The 25,513-nt window shown below is 45.4% G+C and overlaps 2 protein-coding genes across 2 annotated transcripts in view; both read left to right on the plus strand.

The window, feature by feature from the left end:
* Window positions 1-1,681: 1,681 nt before the first annotated feature.
* On the plus strand, window positions 1,682-4,719 carry msantd1 (Myb/SANT-like DNA-binding domain containing 1). The gene is made up of 3 exons (XM_067261671.1): window positions 1,682-2,083; window positions 2,932-3,222; window positions 3,479-4,719. Exons 1-3 carry the CDS (start codon window positions 1,833-1,835, stop codon window positions 3,789-3,791), a joined length of 855 nt encoding a protein of 284 aa, XP_067117772.1. The 5' UTR covers window positions 1,682-1,832; the 3' UTR covers window positions 3,792-4,719.
* A 455-nt stretch (window positions 4,720-5,174) lies between these two features.
* The window catches only part of rgs12a (regulator of G protein signaling 12a), a 31,336-nt gene continuing 10,997 nt past the window's right edge, over window positions 5,175-25,513 (plus strand). The window contains exons 1-6 of the mRNA XM_067261689.1: window positions 5,175-7,293; window positions 8,924-9,022; window positions 21,991-22,012; window positions 23,958-24,130; window positions 24,445-24,537; window positions 24,852-24,995. Coding sequence (XP_067117790.1) covers window positions 5,488-7,293; window positions 8,924-9,022; window positions 21,991-22,012; window positions 23,958-24,130; window positions 24,445-24,537; window positions 24,852-24,995 — 2,337 coding nt within the window. The 5' untranslated portion in view covers window positions 5,175-5,487. The remainder of the gene's footprint in view (window positions 7,294-8,923; window positions 9,023-21,990; window positions 22,013-23,957; window positions 24,131-24,444; window positions 24,538-24,851; window positions 24,996-25,513) is intronic.

Genomic DNA, 25,513 nt, shown 5'->3' on the forward strand with positions numbered 1-25,513 from the left:
TAGCTCCTAGATTAGTCTGGGCCCTGGATTAGTAGTCTGGATTAAATCCCACTACTACCCTAATAGATGAGACAAGGTAAAATAACTAAGCACACTTATAATGGTACGTTATCAAGGGGGATTCAGTAATGAAGTCTTAAAATACTGTTAAAAGGTCACAGAAACACAAACAGGGTGGCCTCATTCTCAGATAGCCTAGCAGAATAGTAGTCTCATGCAGCATTAAGCCACCACCACCAAGTATAAAAAATTATTAACAAATCCGACCAACTCGTTTCCAATCAAATGACGTTTTATTTGGTTCAATAGAAATGGGCAACTGGGAAATTCTTAAATGACAGTGGAAGGTATACAACACTTAAAGAGATTACATACAGCGTTGTCTGTCAAGGCGATCGAACAGTGCATCCTCCAAATACACAGTATTTGTGAGCTGCCTCTGTTCAAACATTGTTGAAAACCTATTAGTTTTTTGGCTATTGTTTTACCACACATTATTTCATTCTTTAATTGAAGTGAAAACCCGCTCGGCAACACCCTCTACCGGACACATAATCCTCAATCCTTGCTAGTTGTCATACTATTGTGTTTTATCAGTTTTGAAAAAATCAGAACCAAGGTTTGATTTTCTGCCACGTGGAAATCACCCTGCCAGGCAGAAATAAGAAACCATTAAACCAACATTCATCTCTCAATTCCTTTTACATTCTCAATGGAGAAAGGGGAATAATTGACAGACATGATGGATTAGGACCTATAGTGGCATAGCAGGATCCACCTTCTGTCAGTTTACAGAAAGCAGATGGTTTAGAGGACTTTAATCAGGGCGAAACTGAGTTAAGACAACGACAGCAACTGGACAGCGCTAATAAAGATGGAGTGAAGTTAAGTAAAAGACGAGCCTTGTATTCTAATCTGATGACTTAAATGTGGGCTTGTGGTGAAGGAGGATACTTACTGAAAGGGGCATTGTTTTGGCTCGTGCGCTTGGTTGTTATTTAAGTCTGTGTCAATTGTGTTGTAGAAGCAGATAAGAAGTATGTGCCTTAGTAAGATTCCTCTGATTGGTCAAGTTAAACGTCTTTCCAGGATGATAAAGGGGTGTAGGTTGTTTGGAGTGGGTGTTGTGTTACACCCCTCCCCACAACCACCACCTCCGCAAGCTAAAGCCATCATAATGGAGGAAGGGAGGGTTGTTCAAGTGTTGGCTTACAAACATGAACAGTGAGCTATTAAGAGTCTCCCAGTTTATCTTTAACAGGAAACTCAAATAAGTTTATTGTATCACTTTTGTAGACTCTACTGCAGACTCATCTGTCTGTTATTAAAAGCTTTTAAAAAAACGTTGTCTTGACTGAATGCCAAATTGAAGGTCTTGTTGCCAAGGAAACAAAAATAATTATTCCTTCTTTTGCGCTGGCTCCCCTCCCCCGGGGTTCAAATGTGTTTCCTGTGTAATCTGTCTCACCCAGAGCCTTTCAGCTAAAAGCTTTTTGTAATGGTAATGGAAATAAGTGAGAGGCAGGCAAAGAGGGAGTGGTTTGAAGAGGGGAGGTACAAGCCTGGTTGTCAGGGCAACGTGACATCACACTCGCAAGTCTCCATTTTAAAAGCTTTTAACATGATCCCTCCCATGCCCTTGGCCCCATTTTGAGTCCTCTTTCAGCTAAGCTCAGGAAAACAGCAGAGGCAGTGTGGTGTGTGGCATTTTACACCCACATTCTATAGACTTACTGGAGAAACCTTATGGTATATAGGGACAAGTGAGCAATTAAAGGCTCTATATTTTTGTGGACAACAACAAACACTCAGGAGGAGAGAGTGCTTTCAAAATGGCTGCAGAAGACTATAGCTATCTACTCCAGGCCAACAGTGAAAAACACAGAAGGGCCCGAAACTGGACTGATGCAGAGATGAAGACCCTTCTGTCCCTGTGGGAAGAAAACTTTTTTGAATTGAGAAAGAGTAAACGGAATGCCAAGATCTATGAAAAGATGTCTCAGAGGTTTTTCAGCTTGACTGGAGAACATCGCCCCAAGGAGGAGATAAAGATGAAAATCACAAACATGTCATTCCAATACAGGTGAGAGTAAAGAAACAAATAGCTTGTTTTGGGAAAATTAGATTTCTTAAATTCCCATTTAATAGTTTGTAGGTTTTCCTATTGGAAATGACAGGAAACAGAAATGATTCATTCACCACTCAACTGAGTCTTCTGGTATGAGTCTTTCATTCATTTTTCTTGTAACTGTTGCATTGGCTCAGTAGAGGAAACAGAAATGATTCGTTCACCACTCGACTGGGTCTGGTGAATGAATCATTTTTGTTTCCTATATTGAATTTATGTAAATGTAATTTGTGAAACAAATGAACAACAGACTTACCAGACTTACACACAAAGACCCAGTGCATTCATTATTTCTTCTTTTGGAATATGCTAAATGTTTGTGATGGTGGATGTATTTGGGGAATTGGCTATGGAATGTTGAACACAACCCCACAACCCCCCAAAAATTAACAAACTAATCTGAATTTATCACAAGCCCATTGTCCATGGCTCCATCACTTAGTGAAGCTCAACATGGAGGTGAAACCACATATGTATATATATTTATTTGTTTAGAACCACATCCACACAACATCACATGTGAATCATGTCCTTTGGTCCTGAGCAACACACCTGCCAATTTTGAACTTCAGATAGTGCCCGGTTCTTGTGATAATTGAGCCACAGACACACACGCACACAAACCTGCCTTTTATAGTTAGGAGATGGGTTTGTTCTCTAACCACTTTGTCTATGCCAACACTAGATTTGCCATGTACATTTGTCAAGGTACAAGTGAGACACAGAATTGATTGGGTCTTTGGCTCACTAATGTTAACTGACCACTCAAATTAACAACTTACTCCTACTTACTTCTTGAACAGGAGACAGAAATGCATGACGGCAAAAGGTATGACAATAGAATGGCCGTACTACAAAGCCATAGATAAGATATTCACCAAGATCACTGAGAATGGACAAACCAACGAGTTAGAACGCCAGTCCCCCGGCCCGTCCACGTCCTCGCAGCCAGAGAACTTACTGTCTCAGCCAGAGACCATATGTCTGGGCTTCTTGCCTGAGTACACAGGCACATCTGACGAAAAGGAGATGAAAGAAGAAGAGGACGAGTTCTCAGTCTCCTCGGCCAGTGTTAACTCTCCAGAGCTCTCCAGGTAAAGGGAACCAGGCCAGGGGCTAATACGATTTTCTTACCTGTTTTGAATACATTAAAATGGTATGCTTCATGGTTTCAGGTCAGGTTCAGAGAGCAACTTTATAACAATTGGGGTTGTACTGGTTGCCCTTTAGATAAAATTATATACCAAAATGTCATTTCAACTGGGTTTAGGTCTCTGAACACATTTGTACACATTTTATGTTCCAAAAAAGTCTAACTTCTCTCAAAACTAAAATATTCTCCATGTCTAGTGTTCATGTGCCACATTTCAAGAGGAGGAGACTTGAGACCAAGCAGCAGTCTCTGAAAAGAAGGAAGCTGAGGGTGATGGAGGCCATGTTGGTAGAGCAGAAGAAAGTGAGCCGGGCGGTGGAGGAAACCTGCCGAGAGGTCCGCAGGGTCATGCATCAGCAGAACCTCCACCAGGTCCAGAGCTTGCAGCTCCAGGACCGCATGATGAACCTGCTGGAGAAGATGATCCAGCTACCCACCGTCCCACCCAAAGCCTGGGCCCAGGGTGGGGCCAAAGAAACGGGACAGTTGAAGGGTCAGGGTTCACAGTAATGAGTTGTTTGAGATCTAGGAGAAATTGTTACTTTTGGCATTGTCGAATATGATAGCAAGTTTACCTTTTAATTGCCTTTTTATGTTTTAGTATGGCTTTTTAGTTAGATGGGGAAAATGTCAGTTCCTGGACTAAAGTCTGTTGATTAGTCAAAGCATGAAGACATGACTACTGGATACCACAGTGAATATACAAGTTCTAATGTTCACAAGATGGGGCCATTCACAAAACAAGACAACTGATCTTCAGAGATTAGCATATTGTACATTACTGAGGGTGGTTCAATAATGCATGTAATGTGTATTGATGAATATATTTTGCAAAATATTATTCCCATGGCTGACTCTGCCAATTGTTCTTGCTGCAGGGCGTATATGTGGGATCAGCCATGTGATTTGACTACCCTCGCCTCCTTTTCAGCCCTTTGATCACAAAGCACAAATATTATTTGTTAACCGGGATGTGGCTGCGGGGGTTCTCAGAACCTAACCCACATTAAAATTTATTAAAATGCGCGAATTTGGGCATTATGAACTGGTACTGAAATCTTTATGCATTTTATTTACATTTGATTGTCGATGATAACGTGTTCCCTCTATTACAGTATTTCACATGTCTAATTATATGCAACCGAATAACATTCGATTTCTCAACCTTGTTGCATTGCGGTTTGTGGGACACGTACATTTGCTGCATTGATTCCAGTCTGTCTGCAAATCATAGCCAATAGTATCACCACAAATATTTGAATAGTGAACCTGACAGGCAGGGGGATTGACCAATGAAACAAATCACGTGCTTTGGGACGTTACGGTGTCATGGTTACTATGAAAGACGCTTTGTGGTTAAGTACAATGACTGGAGGCGGGCTGTGTTTGTTTTTGCCATATGGAATACAGGAGGGAAACTTTTGAAAAAATAAATCATTATGCGGAAACGACACATGCACGGACTTGTTACAGCGGTGATTTACTGACATTATATGCGATTTATACTCACAAGACTCAACTTTGAGGTAATACTTTGTAGTAGCTTTATCAGCGAAGCATTCGCTTACATTGTAAATGTGTGGAGTGTAGTTGCACGTAATCCTTAAGCAAAACATTTCAAAATTTTTTAGTCAAACAGATTAGCTAAATGTTCACAATAGTATAAAAAATAAACGGTTCAATGCAACGAAATCGAGGCGCACAAGCTGTGTCGTTTGCTTTGCCCACGTCGTGCATGGAGTTAGGGCTTTGATTGGACTTTCCTTGAGGAGGGGGCCGCCAGCTGGCACCGTGTTGTGTGCAGTATGGGATTTAATTTGCAGCCTGTACAGACCAGAGACACGGTCACTACTTGAGCGGACTTCTGGTAGACTACATTAGTAATAACTGAAAATAACTATATTATGCTGTATTTGAATATTTTGTATCAGTCTTTAGAAGCTAGTGCGTAGGCTTCACTTAGGTAAACAAACGACATAGACTTTGAATAGCATGAAAAGCATAGTAAGCTATTTGTTTAGTTCACAGATATTACTTTATAACAACAAAGTAATTGTCCTGCTTTTTATAGTGGGTCTCTGTCCTCTGTAATATCTAAATACATAATGACAACGACACATTGGTGTTGGCAATAGACGGATAAGGCTCCGGTGTGACATCAAGGCTACTTCCCACGCTCCGCGTCCTAGAACGCCCCGCAAACGAGATGAAGATGCTGGCTCAACCAGCAGGAGCACGGAGGCGGCTGGAGCTAAACTCACTGACTGAGCTGAGAGGAGTAGACGTGGTCCGTGGTCGGACAGGATATGGGTTTACCATATCAGGAAGAGGCCCGTGCCTCCTGAGCGGTATTCTGGAAGGTAGCCCCGCAGACGAGGTGGGACTCAAGCAGGGGGATCGCATCATGAGTGTCAACGGAACCGACGTGTCTAAGGCGTCCCACGAGGCTGTAGTGCAGTTGATTGGCACCTGTAAAGGTCCCCTGCGCTTGGTTGTGCTCGTCAGGCCCCAGTTGGAGTCCATTGGCAGTGATGAGGACTTCGGCAGTGCAGACACAAAAGGGCTTTCCCCGAAGAGGTCGGTTATTCGCACTGTTTCCGACAACTCCGGTAATTCCCCCTGTAAATCAATGAATGGCACCCCAGCCAAACAGAGGCCTGTGTCAGAGCCTGACATGTCCCACTGGGCGCAAACCTGGAACTCCACGCCGCGACCTCATCGCGAGAAGGAGAAGCCTCGAGGCGGGGACACCGACTGTGCTTTCACTGACCCGGATGATGCCGACGCAGACTGGAGTATTTTAAACATGCTCGTGGTGGTGGGTTACTTGGGCTCTACTGAACTGGCCCTGAACATGACAGAGTCCGAGGACGCCTGCCTTCAGGTCATCCGTGGACGGATACGACAGTTGGGGACAGAGCAGGACACCCACAAGCTGGTTTTGATGAAGATTATGTTTGACTGCATTCGCCTCTGCGACGACGCCGGAGCCGTACTGGCTGCTTTCCCGGCTGAGAACCTCATCTTGGGGTCGGTGTGTGCTGAAGACAGGCGTTTCTTCTGCCTGGTCACCACGGCCAACATCACCAACGGCCATATCCTGGAGAACGGTCCTGTGAAGGCGTCATGTCATGTCTTTTTTATCGACCCTGACTTAGGCCACCATGGTTTACATCTGGGTGTTGCCGGCCGGTTCGGCTTTGACTGCACGCCAGACCCAGATGTCCTTGGTTGCCTGGAGTTTCCCCAAACCCCTCCATCCATCCTCCATTTTGTGTCGGTCCTGTACAGCGACATGGGGGCAGCTGTGGAGAAGCTGAGGGCCAGACTAGACCAGGAAGCTCACCAGCAGACCCAGAATGATGGCCGTGGCAGCAAGAAGGGCAGCGGCAGCAGCAATGGAGACAGTGGGATCGGCAACGCCTCCCCCCCTGAGGAGAGAGCGGACAGGGATTTCCCCGTTGCCCCCAGAAACGACCCCGGGGGTCATCTCCCCAGCTGTCCCTGGGATTACCTTTCTGGCGAAGAGCCTTCCAGACCCATGCAAAATGGCCATCACCTTAATCCAGGAAGTAGCTTACATTCTCTTTCGGAATCTCTACCGGGCCCTGATTCCCTAACCAGTCTGTATGGAGGTCCCCCACCCAGGCTTGAGTTCCAGTTCAAGCCCCCACCTCCTCCAGTGCCTCTGGGTAAAAAGCAGAACTTCCTCGTAGGCCCACTCCGAAGTAGCCAAAAATGGTTCTCCGTCAAGCAGAGGTGGCCAAAGGGGCGTAATGGAGACCCAGAAGTTCAGGCTGTCTCTACCCAGAGCTGGTCAGGCTGTAGCAGCAACACAGGTGTGCTTCCACCGCCCATGTACCAAATACCTGCAGACAGGTACCAGTCAGCTGAGGCCATGGCCATCATGATGCTGCCCCCAAGACAGGTCCCTCAGAGGGGGGAGTGGACCAAAAGAGTCTTCAATGGAGAACAGCAGAGTGGAAAGTACCGGAAGGATGGGAATATGAAGGTGAGTTGAATACATTTTATCATCTTTGTTTGATAGTGCAGGTTATATAGCATTTGGAGAAGTAAAGGCATCACTTGGTATTATATGTACATGAGTCAAAGGAGCTTTCTGACTTTGCTATAGTTGGTGGATAGTAATGATTGTGAATGTTGTGTTTCACAAAAGACCTTTGCAGGTCTTTCTCCTGAACATCTGTTTAAAAGTTGTTGTGTTTTTTATGTTTTACTTTATGACTAATTCATTTTCACAAGAACTATTAAATGGTCTTACAGAGTTAGGTTTCCAGACACTGAAAGGGTGTAAGGTCTGTTGGGGCAGGGTGTTGACACTTAATATGACTAATAAGACCAACACTCAATTGCCTGTGAATTGAGCTGTGAAGGCACCTGTTTGTTGCTCTCAATGATGCCATTGTCACAAATTCCTGTTTAACCTGCTTTACCTTATTCTCCACCAGATGTCCCTGTTTCCTTAGCAACCAGTGAAGGTGACATGCAATACCAGTGGGCAACTTTCTATCTTATCACTCATGATTGAAGATGTTGTCATAATAGAGAAGACAAAGTTACAGCACAATTTCTACGATACAATGTTTTAGGAAAGGCATTCTGTAACAGAGAGGTTAGTTTCCCCAAATGCCACTTTTGGATAAAATAAATACATTTTCCTCTCAATCATTTTGGAAATTGCAGAGCAGGGAAAGACCTCCTGAATGTTTTCCGTGTATCCCAGTCAATAGACGTGGAAATACATGCCCTGTTTATCTGTGGCTTTGTTTGTCCTTCCTTGTTTATTCAAGCAAGAGTTATTGTCCTGTGAGCAGGGGATGAATCGTGCATCTGTCTCATCATGATGGTCTGTGGCAGTTCAGCTCCAAGACAATTTTACACAGGAAGCCATGCAAATTACAGGGTAGAGCCCATGTGATATGGTGGTAATTACCAGCAATTCTGTATACCAGCTCAAACATTAGTCTCAGCTTCACCCACCATTATAATAGTAGGCCTCCCGGCGAAATACATTTTTCACGCTCGCTCGGCATTCAGTAAAGAAATTAACTTATTTAAGGTGTAACGATGAAACGAACAATGTTGAATTGAAAGCTTTTGTTATAGGCCGGTCTGAATGCTCCGACAGCCTGTTTTCTTTCGCAATGTCTGACTCGTAGCCTCATGCGCTCCCCCTTCTGCATCGGTGAGACTAATGCTACGGATGTTTCACATGCGTGTTAATGAGAGCTTGGTGTGTGGTGAATCATATTCACATAGTCCCAGTGGGGCGGGGGGGGGGGGGGAGTAGTTAGGCAGCAGTGCATGTCGTGACCCCCATTAGCTAAGGACACAGCATATGGACCAACGGTTCTGAAGGCAAATCTGTCACAATTAATTCAAAAGCAGTGATGCCACTTGCTAACTTACACATATCTGCATATTTATCTAATTTTCTGTTCTTCAAACTTTTTCTTTTTTACTATAGCAAATGCTGGCCTAAAATCGGTGTTGATAGCATAAAAATGTTGCTTCACTTGAGGGTGCTCGTCAAAATATACATTCCTGTATTTAACTTTGCTGAAAAGTGGTATTTCAAGTGGGATGTAGGCTTAACAACAAGTTTCCTCGTTCCATGACAGAGCTCCAGATTCTGGGGCATTGGGGTCGGCCGTGCTTCTGCCCGACGCTCCTTTGGGAACAAGCGGATGAGCCTGGCACGATCGTTGGACGACCTCGAAGTAAGCACCATGTCCAGTTCCCTTCATATTTTTGTAATTTGTTAATGTGTAGCAGCTCTCCCTTACAAGTATCTGTTTATTTCATTACTATACAGCATCTTAATCTTAATTCAATCAGCATAATATCATTCAATGCCACTTTGTAAATGGCTCTGTACTACTACAATGAACGCTTACAATGAAGTGTTTTGCCGTCTAAACTGTACTTTCTATCTCACTAAGCCTGTATGCAGAAGAGCTGGTCAGCTTCACAAATTTTTGCGGTACCCCCCCCCCCCCTCCCCCTGCATTCTGTCCCAGTTTCAGCTCTCTTTCGACCTTTCATTTCCGTTGCCTATGAACTCTGTATTGGGTGCCATGCTTGCGGCGAGGGTGGCTCACAAAGTGGTCTTTGTGTGGGCCTGAGGCATTGGCCCTGTTTGTTTGGCCTTGCTAATGAGCACCGCTGAATGACGTGCTCGCATTCTCTCCTGTTTGAGATTGGACGACTAGCCTGCCTCCTTTACTTCTTTACTGCAGGGGTACTTTACTTCACTTTTTCTGTTTTCGTTCTTATTTTGACCTTAAACACTGCAAACTGTGGAGTGCCAATTGATAATGCACATTAACACAGATGTACACCCACTGTAAACCCACTCTCTAGACTCACCCCGACACACGCTGAATGGGTCTATTGTTATCATAAAAGGTTTTCACAGGTTGTCATAAATGTCAACCGTAAGAGCATGTTTCATGGCTTTCATCCAATATGAACGGTCAGTTATCAGATGAATTAGTGGTGAAATGATTTGACAAACTTTAAGTCAAATCCGCAGTTCTGAAATGTTTTGCCTTCACATTTTCTAACCATACCTACTGATTTGAGTCATTATTAAAAAGGTGGGAACACGCTGCTTATTGGTCAGTGTGCCCCCCCGAACCAGGAACTCCATTTTAGGACTGGCAGAATTTCACAACCAGCTTGTTCTGCAGCGGTGATGTCATTGGTTAAGTCCATCTCAAATTCCTGGTGTTACAGGGGAGTTGTGTTTGCTCAGCTCACAGTGTCTTCTGGGTCAGCTCCTGTCGTGACACCAATCGAGAGAGACAGGGTGTTGAACATCCTGCCTATGTGTAAGACGTCAATACAGTGCTCTCGATTTCCCATGTTAGCATTAGCAGCGATAGCTGTCTATGGGGCCTGAGTTCTAATATGTTAACTGTTTGCACATGACTGGATGCAAACAGCAAAGCTGGAGGAAAACTGCTGAACAAAGCGATGCCCTCACGCCTTGTTGCTATAATCAAATAATGCACCATGTGATATGCCATATGATTTCCATAACATTTGCCTCTGGCTTGATCAGAATGACATTGTCTGAATGAATGCTGCACTATGAGCGGTCTCCTATTGAAGACAATACATTTCGTGTTCTTGAGCAGAATGGCGACAGTTTTGGCAGAGTTTGCTCTGTTCAAAGCGGTCATTAAGTCTATTTTTCACATTTGTAATACCTATCCTACTAAGTTTTAGTGTGTTCTATATTTAGATGTTGAGAATCCTTGTACAGAAGTTGTATACGCCAAAAATGACAACATTTTGGTTAGAGGATCACTTTTGTCAGGGTGCATGTTTGGGACTTCCCTCTACAGTGTGTCGGAATCTCCAGTCAACTTTCAGATCAATGACAGCAGTTTCAGGATTCCTTTGAGGGCTTCCTGGATCAGTGGAACTGTGGTCTAGTCTAAGAGCCAAATTACATTACGGTCATTGGGCAGTGGCTGAGTGGGGCTAAGTGAATTTAAACACACACACACACACACACACCATGAGCAGCAGACAGTCTCCAGTCGTCCAGCTGCATGAGACAACGTTCCTGCAAGGGAGCCTGGGAAGTTCAGTTGGGAACAAGGGTGGCAGTTCAAACGGAAAAGCTGAGCTCCTTGGGGATATTGTTACTGTTAGCATGTCTGTGGTTAGATGATATCTAGCGCCTTTTGACCATTTCACAAATACCCTGTGTGGTGCAGGGAAAAACAAGAGAAACCATGACTGAAAGAGCGCTGCAAGTTACCCTTGCTGTTTCAAGTCATAGTGGGCCCTATACATTTCAGTTATAATTGCATGTCGAAGAATTTTATGGTTGCCAAAGGCAATTATATCCCCACCTATTGACCACCCCCTGGTTTGCACTTCAAGGGCTTAGCTTCATCAAGGATTTGCAAAGATCAATGATGCTCTGCCAAAGTCTCTGAAAAGGCAGACCATTACCATACCAGTTGGATTACGATTCATACAAAGGTAACTATTCATCTATATGGAAAAGGTTGTCTCATAGAATCTCTAATAAAATTGGAGTTACCTTCCAGTCATGTGTTACCCTTTCCATTATTTGAATATCTAGTCATTCATCACACAGGAGCGAGGGGTAGCCAGAAGAGATGAGGTCTGGTTTCAGTGGACACATATCATTAATTACTCCTTCCTTAGCTGTGGCCCTGTAGCAAAACAGAAAAGGGGGCACTAAATGCTTGATGATGCACATTCTTCATTGTTGCTGGGCATGTCAAAACGAGACATTGGAAAATGAGGTCCAGCCTCGACGTCCCCAATTCCACTCCTCCGTTCTTGGCTCCTCTGGCTGCTCTGGAACATATTTCTGAAGCTGAGCGTATCCCATATGTGATAAGGCCCAGGCACCGCACTGTGTCTGGACTGCGGGGGGACGTCACAGGCCCGTTCTAGAAACCTCCGCTGAGGTTAGACCCCTGAGCAGAACCATCCGTCCCCGGCCAGGAAGCCCAGAGTGATACGCGGCCGTGCGGCCCTGTTTCCTTCTGCTGTGGCCAGTGCTGTGCGTCACGGCAACTGTGAAGGATGCAGCCGGTAGCCCCCATCCACACACACACATTGCACGACGCCTGTGACACGTAGCTTGTGCAACCGTTTGTCGAGCTGGTGTTTTTTGGTCGGATTCTCAGTTGTCCCACTTGTCTTTTTGTTCAGCAAAGAAGCTGTCATGATCAGTGGTTGACTCATCTTGTGTCTGTGTGGATATTTTGTTTCTTGTGAGAGGGGGAGAGAGAGAGGGAGAAGGAGAGAGAGAGGGAGACAGAGAGACAGAGAGAGAGAGAGGAGCGACTCGTTGCACGCTGAGCCCTTGTTGGCATTTTCATTGCTGTTTGGGCAAGTCTTTTTTATCTCCTCGCTCATTTAGGCACACTTCTTCTACCCCCCCCCCCCCCCCAACCTTCACACCCCCCCAAGGTTATTCCCTCCTCATCACAAGCTTCCCATTCCAACTCATCACATGCAGTTACGCTGGGAATGCTGAACAGCAAACAGACAGAACTTCTGAAAGACTTGACACGGAGAGGGCTTCTGCTGCAGTGTTGCAGCTAACGCCTGTGTATTTTCAGGGGCATTTTATAGCTTTCCTGTGTCTACGTTTGCCAGAGAGAATGCGGGTTTGTTTACACACACACAAACACCAGGTGTTAGTTGTGTCCCCTCTCCCAGAACCAGTTGCTTCTAGTCCCCGTCTAGGTGTGTAGAAATGCACGGGTCTGTGTGCTTGCATGGGGCTGGGAAAGCTCCCGTGGGCGTAGCACTAGCGGTGAGGAGGGAAAAAAAGACGAGGGGAAGGGAGGGAGGGAGGGAACAGCGAGTAAGAGGGAGGGAGCAAGAGCGAGGAATCGGGCAACAGCAGGAGCAGAGAGAGAGGGAGAGAGGGAGTGTTTGAACTCCCAGTAGCTGTCAGGATCTCTGGCTCTCATGCACGCTTTCCCCCCTCTTGAGCTTTCACTCCTGCAAACGCGCACACACACTCTCGACGGAGCGCGCCGGCGAATGGACTTGTTTACACACACGGGGCATGCGGAGCAGCGGTGAACGCCAGCCAAATACACATGCACACAGCGCCATACATGGAGCAAACTTTAACCATCAACTCTGTAAGTCTCTCCATCAACTCTCTCTCTCTCTCTCTTCCTCAATCGCTTTGCATTTGATCCCTCTGTTGTTAAATGACCTTATCTATCGTGTCTACTACTGGTATCTTCCTTTACGCTGAAGCTGGTTCTCCCCTACTTTGGGCTCTCTGTAGTTCATATTTTTTTATCGTGAAAGTGCCTCACAGTGGTTAGCTTGTGTGGTTTGTCTGAGGAATGTTTTGGTTAGCTTCTAGACTAACAGGGCTCTCATGTGCTCATAACAAACTGTGCTGCTCTATGCAGATGCACCGCTTCGCATTTTGTGTACTGTAGCACAATCTGCATTCCAATTAAGAATCATACTAATAGGTTTTGTGAAGAGATGAGCAATTTCTCATGTCTGCCACTCATCAACTATTCATTAGTGGCTGTTGAATGAACTGAGCTGTATTGAGTTCACTTGACAAGTGACCCTTTGGAAATGAGTTAGTGCTGTCAGAGGGAGTGAGGTTTGCTGGAAAGGAATGGAGATATTGTGTTGTCAAATAGAATCTGTCCCAAACGTTATTTTTAGCCTGCCATGATGCAGCTAGAGTTTGAGGTTAGACTTGATGTGGTTGCTTGTGGGGTTGCACTGCCCCTTTTGGTTTCCTACTGGCCTTTTCTGTCCTGTGATTCATGCTTGCTCTTAGTCAGTTCTGCTTTTGTCTTGCCAACACATCTAGGCACTAATGTTGTTGTCCACCCCTTGTTCTGCGTTTGTTCTGCGTTCGTCCCCGGGCCAGATTTCCAAACCCCAAATTCCGCCGTATTAACGTTTCCCTAGAAAAGACAAATAAGAAGGGTTTGTTCTTGGATATTAGCAGTCAGTGCAAGAGCATGACACGCTTTTATCTCGCTGACATCACAGGACGCGCTCAGAAGTGTGGGTGGACAGTCGCTCTCTCAAAATGTGTCCTCGGGCTAGCGTTATGGGATGTAAAGAGCAAGCAGGCTGACATTTTCTAAATGTCTCCACTGTGGATTTTTTCCTTTCGTTGCATTAAATATTCTCCGCCCACAAACGGGGATAATAAATAAATAATACGTTTTGGCTGTACATTAATATGGAAGATTTCTTAGAGTTAGCCAAGTTGCTAGCTGTGCTCAGAGACATGATTATGAATACAAAATGCCCGATTACGCTACCGAAAGGGATTGTGGTGGCCGGGATTGGCTTTTTTGATCAGGCCACGACAACCACAGAAAACACATCCCTGTCTTGACCATGTCGGGTCAGATGTGTATGTGTTGGGCAGGACTTGTTGATGTGTATTGTACATTGCGGTGTACAACCTTAGGAGGATGTCATATTGACACCATCATGACATCATCTGTCAACATTGCTGTCAAGAATGTGGATATTGGATGGCAACAAGACTGGATTTTCTATTGTTTTCACTGCCCTAGACAGCCTCTCTCTCTCCAGATATGGAGGCTTTTGAAATGATTCCGCTCCTTGGCGAACCCAATCATATTATTTATTTTTGGATCTATTACTGTTATACACATTCATGCTATGTTTGCAACCCAATACCAAGAGTGTAGATGGTCTTCATTTAGAAGAAGCGTGGAAATATGAACCAGTTTAGTGTCTGGACATGTACACACATGTTTCATTGACACTGAGTAACAGAGGCTGTCATGTTGGAACTAGCATGGATGCAGGGAGGGTATGGCAGAGAAACTCAGTGAATGTCGTCGCTATCTTTTGGCCTTGCGTTGGCACAGAACAGCTAAGAACCGTGCCAAGGTCCTGTCTCTGTAACACTCTGGAAGTCCTACACATGGATCGCTTGGAAAGATACGTGATTCTCCCAATGCTGTCAGAGGTTGTCTCCCAATGCTGCCCCAATGCTGCCAAACAAGTGGTTTGGCAACCTGAACAATAACTTTCCCAGTGAGTTTTTTTGTTGTTGGAATGACTCACTAGTCCCAGTCAGCCTATTGCGACCTACTTGGTTTAGGTTGAGCAAAGACATCCTGGAGATCCTGCTGTAACGGGCAGCAGCCGAAGCTTTGGTTATTTCCCAGTGTGTTGGAAGTAACGACCTGCATGCAAATCCAGGTCTAGCCATTCTTCACCTTCCCCCACGCTCTACCTTTGCCATTATGAGGTTAAAAAGAAAACTGACCTTTAGATCATCACCGCTGATCTAATATTCAACCTCTCAAAGGCTGAGCACATTACCCAGACGGATTTAGTGGATGAAAGGATGAATCATGAATAGATAAGCATATTTAATGGTATTATGGGAAAATTCGGACATACTCGGATCACCTTTGTTGGCTATATCTTTCTGTCACTTGCGTCGAACACATGACTTTTCTATCATCCAGACATCTCGCAGTAAAATGCATAAATAAACAAAGATATTGACTATGTCCTATTCTATGTGCTTTTCCCTCCAGAAATGTCCATTTCTGACCCGCTGAGAGCTGCCCTGAACTTGTTCCCTTGTCAAATACCCATGAGGACCAGACGGCATCCCCTGGCCCTAGCTTGTGGGGGGTGGGTTGGGGGGGAGAGACCAACTTAAACAATATCCCCATCCCCCCTTTCCCCCCCCCCCCATCTCCTTCAGCCAGCTCAAGTTCCCAACAACAACCCGTAGAACTAAACCGTGGGTCATAAGGTCGGGGCTTAGAGAATCCTACTGAGGAAGTGCACCACCGTGACTTTGTCCATCCTCAATGTGATGTCATGGTCTATTTAGCTACGCTTTAAGAGAAACCCAAGTAAATCTGAAAGCCCTCTCATCATACAACGAACCCACCCAAGAACTCTGATGTTGAAAACACCACTTACATTTCACTGTACTTGGGTTATTTTGGTGGCCAGGAAAGGGGGGGGGGGAAGTATCTAAAGACTAATTATACGGGTCAGGTTTCAGGTTGGAAAGCCCATTTTTGGTGTCGTTTGTGGAAGAAAAAAGGGGTATGAGGGTGTGGTAGTGTCTGATGTGGCCAGAGCTGCTTACCCCGAAGGCTTATAGGACTGGAGCCTTCATACCATCTTTCAAGGGGGATCCCTGGGTTGGAGGTCTCCAGATCCATACCTTGTGTAACAAGAGAAATCTTTGTTTCTTTGTCACATTATGTTGCCAGTAACAGTTTTCAGGATAGTGCGAGTCTGTAGTTGGATTCTATGACTCATAATTCCTCACTTCAGCTTCTAACCTGGATTCGCATGTGTTGCATTGACGGACAATCCTGCAGCTGCGGGTAATGAAGCCTGTGTTACAGTGTCAGGGTCAATGTGTAGCTGTTATGGCTCAGTCAAGGTTAGAGTGGAATTAGCTTTAGCTTCTCGTCTCTCCAACCCTGAGAGAAGTAGGGCATAAGCAGTGAGGAAGGTAAACAGTTCTTCAGAGAGGAATGCAGCAACATGCAGTAAGTCCTTGTTGGTGTTGCTATCACTGCCAAACCTAAATAAAGCTAACCTAGCTTCAGCCAAGACTGAAAACAATACACACAGATACAATTGAACAGGTGCAACATAGCTAAACACAAATAATAATAAACATAGCATTGTCCAAAACGTAATACATTATACGTAATACAGAATGACACAGGTACAACCCATCTTAACACATTAAAGTTGTCTCCATCTGTGGCGACTAAGTAGCTTGCTCCAAGGGAGAACCCAATGTGATTAACTCAGATCATGGAGATTAAGCGATGACACATGACAATGGTGGCTGGTGTCTTGTAAATTAGTGCAGTCTTCACTGACAGTCAAAAGGCCCTCTTGTTTCTAAAAGGCATTACTTAGGACACTGATTGACCGCCAAGATGCTAGTTCCTTATTTAGACCGGTGATAACGACTCTGGTGATTCTGTTCCTGTTGAAACAGACCAAAAAGATACAAGTTGCATCCTCAGCTGGCAGTTATGTTATTATGGATGAGTCAAGTTTAGAATTTAATTGGTGCAAACTGATCATATTTGGCGCATCCTCTTTTTCATTTTCTCCTACGCTCTGCCCACAGAGTTGGGAAAAGCTCATTATGTTCAAACTGTTTACCATCCTTGATCCCTCACTCTTGCACGCACACGCACGCACGCACGCACACACACACCAACACCCAGTCACATAGACACACTGTGAGCTCATCAGATTTAAGCTAATGTGATGCGTCTAGCAGATCTACTGGCTCTAACGCTATTTTCGGAATGAAAAAAAGGTTGTGTCCCATCTCAAGCACTCCCTAATCGAAAAAGCAAACACACAAGATTGTCTGTCCTGGCTGCAGTCACATTTCGCCAGAGGATGCTTTTTTTCCCCACTTCACTTGATTTGGGAAGAAATGTGTCTTCCATCTTATCAGTCGCCGCACCCTTGCCCTCCCTCTCCAAAAAGGAAGTCTCTTTCCAAGGGCGCTTCTTGATGTTATTTTCGGTTGTAATCTGACATCTGCGGTAGATGGCAGACAGCGATTCTTTTCCCCCCACTTGAATTGAACTTGATCTGCGAGTACCATTACTTGTTGCATGTTGCTGTTTTTTACATGCAATATATGTAGCCTGGTGAATTTGACACATCTGGTTCTGTGTTCAGAAGAGATGACATGAAGTTCACGGAGTCTCACCTGTGAGGATTCTTGCCTTTTGAATTTTATCAGTCGACAAAGTGTACAAAAGACCCCAGCGACTCACAGACTAAACGGAAATTTTCAGACAGTTTGTATATTTCCATATGGCTTTCATTTCACTGCAGACGGTCAGACGTTTGGAGGTGAACTCCCCTGACCCTGAGAGGTCAAAGGTCATTCGGGTCAGGAGGACTTTTCTCTCCACCGTTTACAAGTTCACCTGACTCCTTACAGCATTTCCATCATTACATTCAATATACACACACACACATACACAGACACACAAAGGTTAGCAGGTCTCTGACGTCACCAGAGGGGAAAATGCGTGATTGTAGTCAAGCATCTATGACAGCAGTAAAGAGACGCAGCTGATAAACAACCTCATTGGTATGAAGAGTGCAAGGATACACCATGTTAAAATGCATTTAAAAAAAATTACTGTGAAATTCAGCCGTACTGTTTCTGACCATGAGATCACACAACAATTCCAAGGTAGCGAGTCCATCATGGGAACTCAGTGTTCATAATCGAGAAATGAAATGAAAAAGGCCTGTCCATTAGCTATGGGAAAACCTTGGAATGGGCCACCCATGCTTTAGAAAAATAGAGTGGGTCTTAAGCAGTCCGCGCACAGATCCAGAGAGCAGGAGCATGCAGCGAATTGAGACCCAGCGCCGTGCCAGAGGTTTCAAACTCTTTTTATTTGTGTTTTACTGGAAGGAAACTGTGCTTGTCAAACTGCTGAAATAGTCCATGTGATTACTTTCAGCAAATCTCACATACTTTCCTTTCTACAGCCCCAATTGCTTTTGGTAAAAAGTTCAACCTCAGTGGCGAACCCTTGACCTTTTTGGAGAAGTTGAGTGACTTTTGACGAATCTTAAAACACAATTGAAAAACCATATGCTTTTCATTTGTTCCGAAGTTACTTGCAGTCCAGTCCCCCTCCACCCCGTGAAATCATGCCCATAGAAAACCCCAACTGGAAAAAAAACGGGGGGGGAAGGGGGGCAATGTGGTTTGGACATTTTGCAGAGGGAGTTATGCTTTATTTCATCTGCAGTCCCTCACGCCAATGTCGGCTGAAGCCGTATGTAGTGCCTTGCCGGTTGCCACGGTAACAGCAGCAGAGTATAGGCAATGGAATCCCCCACCACCACCCTCCCTGTCCAGTACTTCGTCACATTTCTCAACCAGACTTGTACAGACATGGTTAGCAGTTTTTGGGTGGGGAGCGTTCAGGTATGCATTCACACACACATATCCTTCTGCCTGCTAGCGCACCAGGGCAGAGAACAATGAGTCTCAAAAAGAGACTATCCTTCAAGAAATCCTGGCCCTTCAACAAAGTAAGTCGACGAATAGTTTCACTCTCTTTTGTGTGGCGGGGAAGTATTCTGTGTCTGCTAAATCAACTGCTTTATTCATTATCCTACCCTACCCTCTCTCTCCTCTTCCTTCAACTGTTCTCTCCCACTCACAACAGCTGTCTTAGGCGATCTCTACAGTGGGGAACGTTTATTTTCATAATCCTGTGGGAGACTGTCTCAACTTGTGAGATGGTTGAAGGCGCTGTTGACCGGGTGCATCTTAAGAAGGGCCTGGTGACCAAAGCCTATATCGGCCAATGGGTAAATGGGACCTCGTCAGCGACTTTTGCTGTAGCCTCTGAGGTCTGCCTTTGTCAGAGAACAGTTGGACGAAGAAAGCAATGTGGATGTGTTATGTGCTGTCCATAACCCTACATTTGTGCTCTGCATCGGACAGTTGTTAAAATCCGTAGAGCCTTGAAACTTTTTCCTATCTGCCACAATACAACGTTTCAAAAGGTGAAGGTTTACGACTGGGGTTGTGTCAAAAGACCGTCTTGTGGCTCGAACATGATTACGGCCATCTGGTGGGTGGCTAGAAGATGTGGCTTTTGTTGGGCCGTCACTCTGGCAAGTGACACAGCATCAAAGTAAACAACAGGATCAAAAGCCCCCCAGCCCCTGCCCCCCTCCCTCCTACAGCCACCCATGTTGCCCATCTTGTCTTAGGGTGGTGGGAGGGGAGGGGGGGGTCACCGGAGGTGTGAATAGAGGAAGACAGCAGGGCAGTTGTGTAGACAACAGCCAACACTTGAGCCTTTCACAGGAGATGGCATGGTGTGGAAGCAATAACGAGCTTACAAGTACACAGATGTCTGTGTGGTCTAGGACTAGGCTAAACACACACAAAGACACACACAGACACAAAGCCAGGCCTACGGAGCTATAAAACTATAATGGTTCATACTGACATGAAAATCAATTGTGAAAAGAAAAACAAAAGTCATGAAGTGCACATTGTGTTTATATCCCGCTGACATGGCACACGGACATAGTATCCCCGACACACACCACATTTAGGCGACAAGGGACTGTATTGACCAATATTAGGCTAGTGTCATAGCAAGTTTCACTGTAAAATGGTCTGTTATGTACTCACACAACAAGTGGTCATGAATGATCTCAATCTCTAAGAACGGGATCTCTCAAGATTGCTACTTTTGAACTTTCCCCAGGATTTGGGGTTGTTTTTCAAAACAAGCTGTTGCCTGTGTGTCATAAAGATTACCTGTCTATACATCTCCCTTAGACGTCTGACTTAGACCTGGTTAGATGTTGACTGTATTTAGACGTAGTTGAAAACAAACACTGTTTGAGTGGGCTGTCTTCCATTGAGCTCTGCCGACTGTTTTACTGTATAAGCTGGAAACCACATAACCTACCAAGGGGTGGGTTCACTTTAGTAGCACTTGCGGTCGTAAAGAGGGCCGTGGAGGCCGCGGTCCAAGACCCACGTCTGTCTGCGAGGAGGGACCAACCCTGTTGTAACGTTTACATGTGGTCACACCCAAAACGGAACAGGACCACAGTGGAGCATATGACCGTGTTCCGGGGGGGGTCAGATGGCTGAGCGGTTAGGGAGTCGGGCTATTAATCAGAAGGTTGTTGGTTCGATTCCCGGCAGTGCAAAATGACGTTGTGTCCTTGGGCAAGGCACTTCACCCTACTTGCCTCGGGGAGAATGTCCCTGTACTTACTGTAAGTCGCTCTGGATAAGAGCGTCTGCTAAATGACTAAATTTCAATGTAAATGTATTCTAACCGTACCCTCAACTGTTGCCGTCCACAGACTGAGAACGGGAATGTTACGGTGCTTGTCCGCCGCTGGTTCCAACCTGATGGAGGTTCTTATGCAGATGTCACTGAGACTGCAGAGATAGCTCACCCCATTACCTTCTCTAAAAATAGACCCCACAAAGAAATTCATGAACTATGCTGAGGTGAAGAAAGTTAGCTAGTGGTCCTCCCGGTCCATCAAGCATGCAAACTCAACATAACAACATGAGTTTATTTGCTTCTTTGAAGATCTTAATGTTTTCCCTAATATTGTTTACGAAAACAATCTTTGCAAAGAGAGAGAGAAAGATCATGGATTTGCTTAATTAAACACTCAGCTGGCAAGAGATGTCTTGTCTAGACGTATCTGCCTCGAACATTCAGATTTTCAAGAAGGCAGCTTATCTGAAAATAGGCTCTACTTTCAAATGAGTCCTCCGACACACTGATTTAAAGGGTGTTCTTGGACGGAGTTCCAAGGTTCTCCTCTCCGTTCCCTCCTCTGCATTTACTCGCCTGAATTGACACACATTGCAGCTTTAGATCGTACTTTTTGAAGGAATATAGGTTCGTTCGCATTTGTCCCAATAACTCAGTGTATTTGCTACCAATTAAATATTTCGAGGCGGTCCATACAATCAGAACCTTGTGTTTATCAAGCACTTGCCAACTGTGAAATTTGTGCCAAACTGAGAAATTACAGCGTGTTTTTGATGGCCCTCGTCCAATTGAGCTTTCATTATGTGACCTGTATAGCCCTGTAACCCACTCATCCCCCGGAATTAGCATCTAAATAGAAGCTTGTTACTGCCAGGGATGGTCTCTTGAGTGGGTGCCTGTGATTAGCTCGGAGCAGCTCACGACACCAATAAGAGTGGGGGGGGTTGGAACTAAATAAGCTTTTGTGGGGTGTGTGTCAGAACATGTTTTCGATACTGGTTGTGTTTGTTTGTGTGTGTGTGTGTGTGTGTGTGTGTGTGTGTGTGTGCGTGTGCGTGTGTGTGTGTGGTGAGTCAAGGGGAGGGCCCGGGTCTGAAGGTGTGAACAGCTGTTGCCTCGGATCCACCCACCTCTACATTAGTGGCTCTGTGTAAGACCCGGAGGTCCACCCCTTTTCACGAGCACACCCATTCACACTCACGCTCACCCATACACACACTCCAGTGATTGGTGGGATGTTTGGAGGGACACTCTCTGTCCAGGCGCCAGTTCCCTGTGTCAAAGCAGGAGGTCATGAGGGCAGCTTCTCACTCATGTCTCTCTTTGTTCTTTTCCAGTCTGCCGCTTCCTCCGATGGTGGTGAGTACAACCCCGAAACTTTCACTTCTTAAAACTTTCTTGATGCTTTTTCCAGATTATTTTCTCTAAAATGGGGAAACCAAGCACAGACTTAATTTGCCTGCACATATGCACGTTAGCTACATAATTAACCAACTGAGCTTCACATTGAGCATGACTAAACAATCGAAAAGAAGCCTGCTGGAACTAGTCTTCAGCTCATTCTAGTAAGTGGTTTGGGGTGGAACAATAGTAATTATTGTGCCTTTTACCTTGATTTGTGAACTTATACAGTTCTCTGTTAGTTAGCTTTTTATTGTGCATTTATAACGCTTCCTACAGCATGCAACGTCACAGTTGAATAGATGAATGCCAGCATACAAGACAAGATGGGAACTCATTCATGGTAGAGTAGCCTAACAAAGAGCCATTCCATTGCCATTTCAAAGCCCGGGGCTAGCATTTTAACTATCTGTATTCCCTTTCACTAAAGTTTAATCATGTTTGTTAACGCTAAGGCGGTCATTGAGGCAAGGGAAGAGTGTGTCTTATCCTCTTCTAAGAAAGACGTTGCCCAGACACCCAATACTCTTGATGCAGTGAGCCAACACTCCAACACTCACAGTTGGCAAACACAGAACCCCCAAACATCTGAATGGGAAAACCTATCGCCAAACCAATACTAGACCAAAAAAAAACTTTCATAGCAACCAGCTAAAAAATGTGTTGATTCAACTTTAAGCTAATAGAAAAGGAAGTTGTTCCAGATAGCTTTGTGAGGCGCAGCTGCTTATCTCTCAGTTTGAGACTATGACTATAGTCTGGATGACTCATGCTCTGAATCAGTTTGCTTTCAAACACACTGGTCATGGTTAAACTGTATGCAGTACACACCTCCCACAGTGTTGCAAGACTATCTGTCACGACCAGTCGTGAATTGCTTTCAGAAGTGTCATGTAAAATTGCGTGCAAGCAAAGCTACACCCATTTGTAGTACATCCCTTTGGACCCTTTTGTATATCATAAATGTCCATGCTCGAAGGTTAAACTTGTGTTTTTCACTTTTTGTGTGCGTTTTCAATAGGAAAACATCTTGAGCGTTGACAATTTCCCACTGACTGTTCTAGAGCTTTCTGGTGACAGACCCTTTTGCTATCTCCTTGTTGTCTTTTTGAACCTGCATGCTCTCTCTGCTCGGTGATGCATGCAGCTTTGAAAATGCCATCTGCTGTTGTAATAGCAGGTACCGAGGATGTTAGCGGCTAGTTCACACAGTTCCTGTTCCCTGGTGTTAGATAAACCCCCTTTCGTTTCCCTCTCTTTACTCCTGATGCCCCCCCCCCCCCCCCCCCCGTTCAAACATGTGTCCTCTTCCTTACATCCTTTAATCTCTGTACAGCTTTCTATGCCTCTCTTTCAACCAAAATGACCCCCTACCTCTTAGACTGATGAGGAATATTACGCGAGGCTTCCATTTCATAGCCGATTAGAGATAATTACTTCTCGGTCACTTTTCCTCTCTCCGCGGGTTTCTTCTCTCCTCCATCCACCCACTCTCTTGAACCTTCCTGAATGTGCCTCCTAGTCCTGAAATTGGGCCCTAGCGCTGGGTTCTACCGGTGGGGAGGTCATGGATGGTAGCACGCACAGCGGGGCCCCCCCCCCCCTTTCCGTTCCTGTTTTCCACACCTCCTGACGCCTCTCCGTTCCGTCAACCCACGTTCTGTCCATCCCCTCCTTAGTCCTTGTAGCTTCTCGGAAAGAAAAACTTCCCATCTTAAACTTAAACTTCCTATCTTATCAATCTCTCCATTTCTCTTCCTCTCTTGCGTTCTTTCTCTTTTGCTCTCCACCCCCCCCCCCCCCCCCTCTAGATTAGAACTTGTCTCTCTCCAGCCTGCAGATCATAACCTCCACCTCTCTCTCCCTCCTCTCCCTCTCCCTCCCCCCCCTGTCTTGTTCCCAGACTACGGTGGCGGTGTGCAGCTGCAGGGGTGCTGCAGTCAGAGCAGCCTGAACAGTAACGGGAGTCTGCCGGGCGCGGGCGCCCACCGCAGGCTGTCGGAGCGCCGTGTGGCCAGTTGGGCGGCCTGCTTTGAACGCCTGCTCCAGGACCCCCTGGGGGTCCGGTACTTCTCGGTAAGCAGCAGTGCGCCCCCGGGGGAATTTCCGTTTCAGTTCTCCAGTCGCTGCGACTGTGAGGTGAAGGCGGCAAAGCAAACCAAAACAAACTTGTTGTTTTTGAAGGTCAAAGTCACTCTTTGTCTCTGATTTCTCTCATTCTTTATTCTGTTTGAGGAAATCTATAGCAGCTTCTGTAGTGTTCAGACTGCTAGAATCGATCGTGGCTGTCTGTGTAACTTAGTATTGTGTGGTTGTGGAATTTGCCTTAATTTGTCAGATGAAACAACAATCAATAGAGGGCTAATGATGACATCTTTTTTTGTCTCCAGGAATTCCTCAAGAAGGAATTCAGTGAGGAGAATATCCTGTTCTGGCAGGCCTGCGAATACTTCAGTCATGTACCTGCCACAGACAAAAAGCAGGTAAGGACCCCCACAAATAATGAGCAAACCATAGAAGAAGAAATGTCAAACTCGCCTCATCACTACTGTGGTCATAATAGTCTCTATTAGGAGGGCGCTTCTCAAACTTTATCAGGTGGGACTGTCTTGAATTATAACTCATTATTATCCTTTATTATGTACCTCAAACCCTATCTCCCACTCCTTCGCCCCCCCGTTGTCTCTCGACCTCCCACCCCAGGGATCACGCCCCTTGCGTAACAACCCCTCCATCAGGAGTAAGATTGCGGTAAGGTTTGGTGTCAGACTAACATAGCCCTCCCTCCTCTCTCCAGCTCTCCCAGAGGGCAGGGGAGATCTACAACAGCTTCTTGTCCAGCAAGGCCACAACGCCAGTCAACATCGACAGCCAGGCCCAGCTGGCGGATGACGTCCTCACCTCCCCGTGGCCAGACATGTTCATGACTCAGCAGCTTCAGGTGGAGAGGGGCATGTGGTTCCGTCGAACAATACATACATGACTGTGGCTCTTGTTTTGGCAGTAGATGCCTTTTTTGGGGGCAAAATGGAATCAGTTGGGTTCTTTTGACTTTGTGTTGTTCTGTGATGTGCGTGATTATTGGCTTTTTCAACCATCTGTTCCTACACAAACACATCCACATACGCACACATACACACTAACCTGTACCGTCTCAATTTAGTCAAACATAACAGAATCCCAACGGGTTTGACATCTGTCATAACACCTGTCAAAATTGTTTATTTCCATGTATTAACACCAGACCTCTCTCTCTCTCTTTTTCCTGTTCCCTCTCTCTTTTCCCCTTCTCTCTCTCTCTTTCCCGCTCCCATTTCTATCACCTCTTTCCTCCTCCAATCTCTTTCCCCCATCTGCTCCTTTTCTCTCTCTTTTTCACTCTTTTTCTCTCTTTTCCCCTCCTCTCTCATTCTCTTTCTCTGTTTCCCTCTCCCATCGCTCTTTTCCATCTCTCCACTC

This window comes from Osmerus mordax, chromosome 23 (genome assembly GCF_038355195.1).
Source record: "Osmerus mordax isolate fOsmMor3 chromosome 23, fOsmMor3.pri, whole genome shotgun sequence".
NCBI lineage: Eukaryota > Metazoa > Chordata > Actinopteri > Osmeriformes > Osmeridae > Osmerus > Osmerus mordax.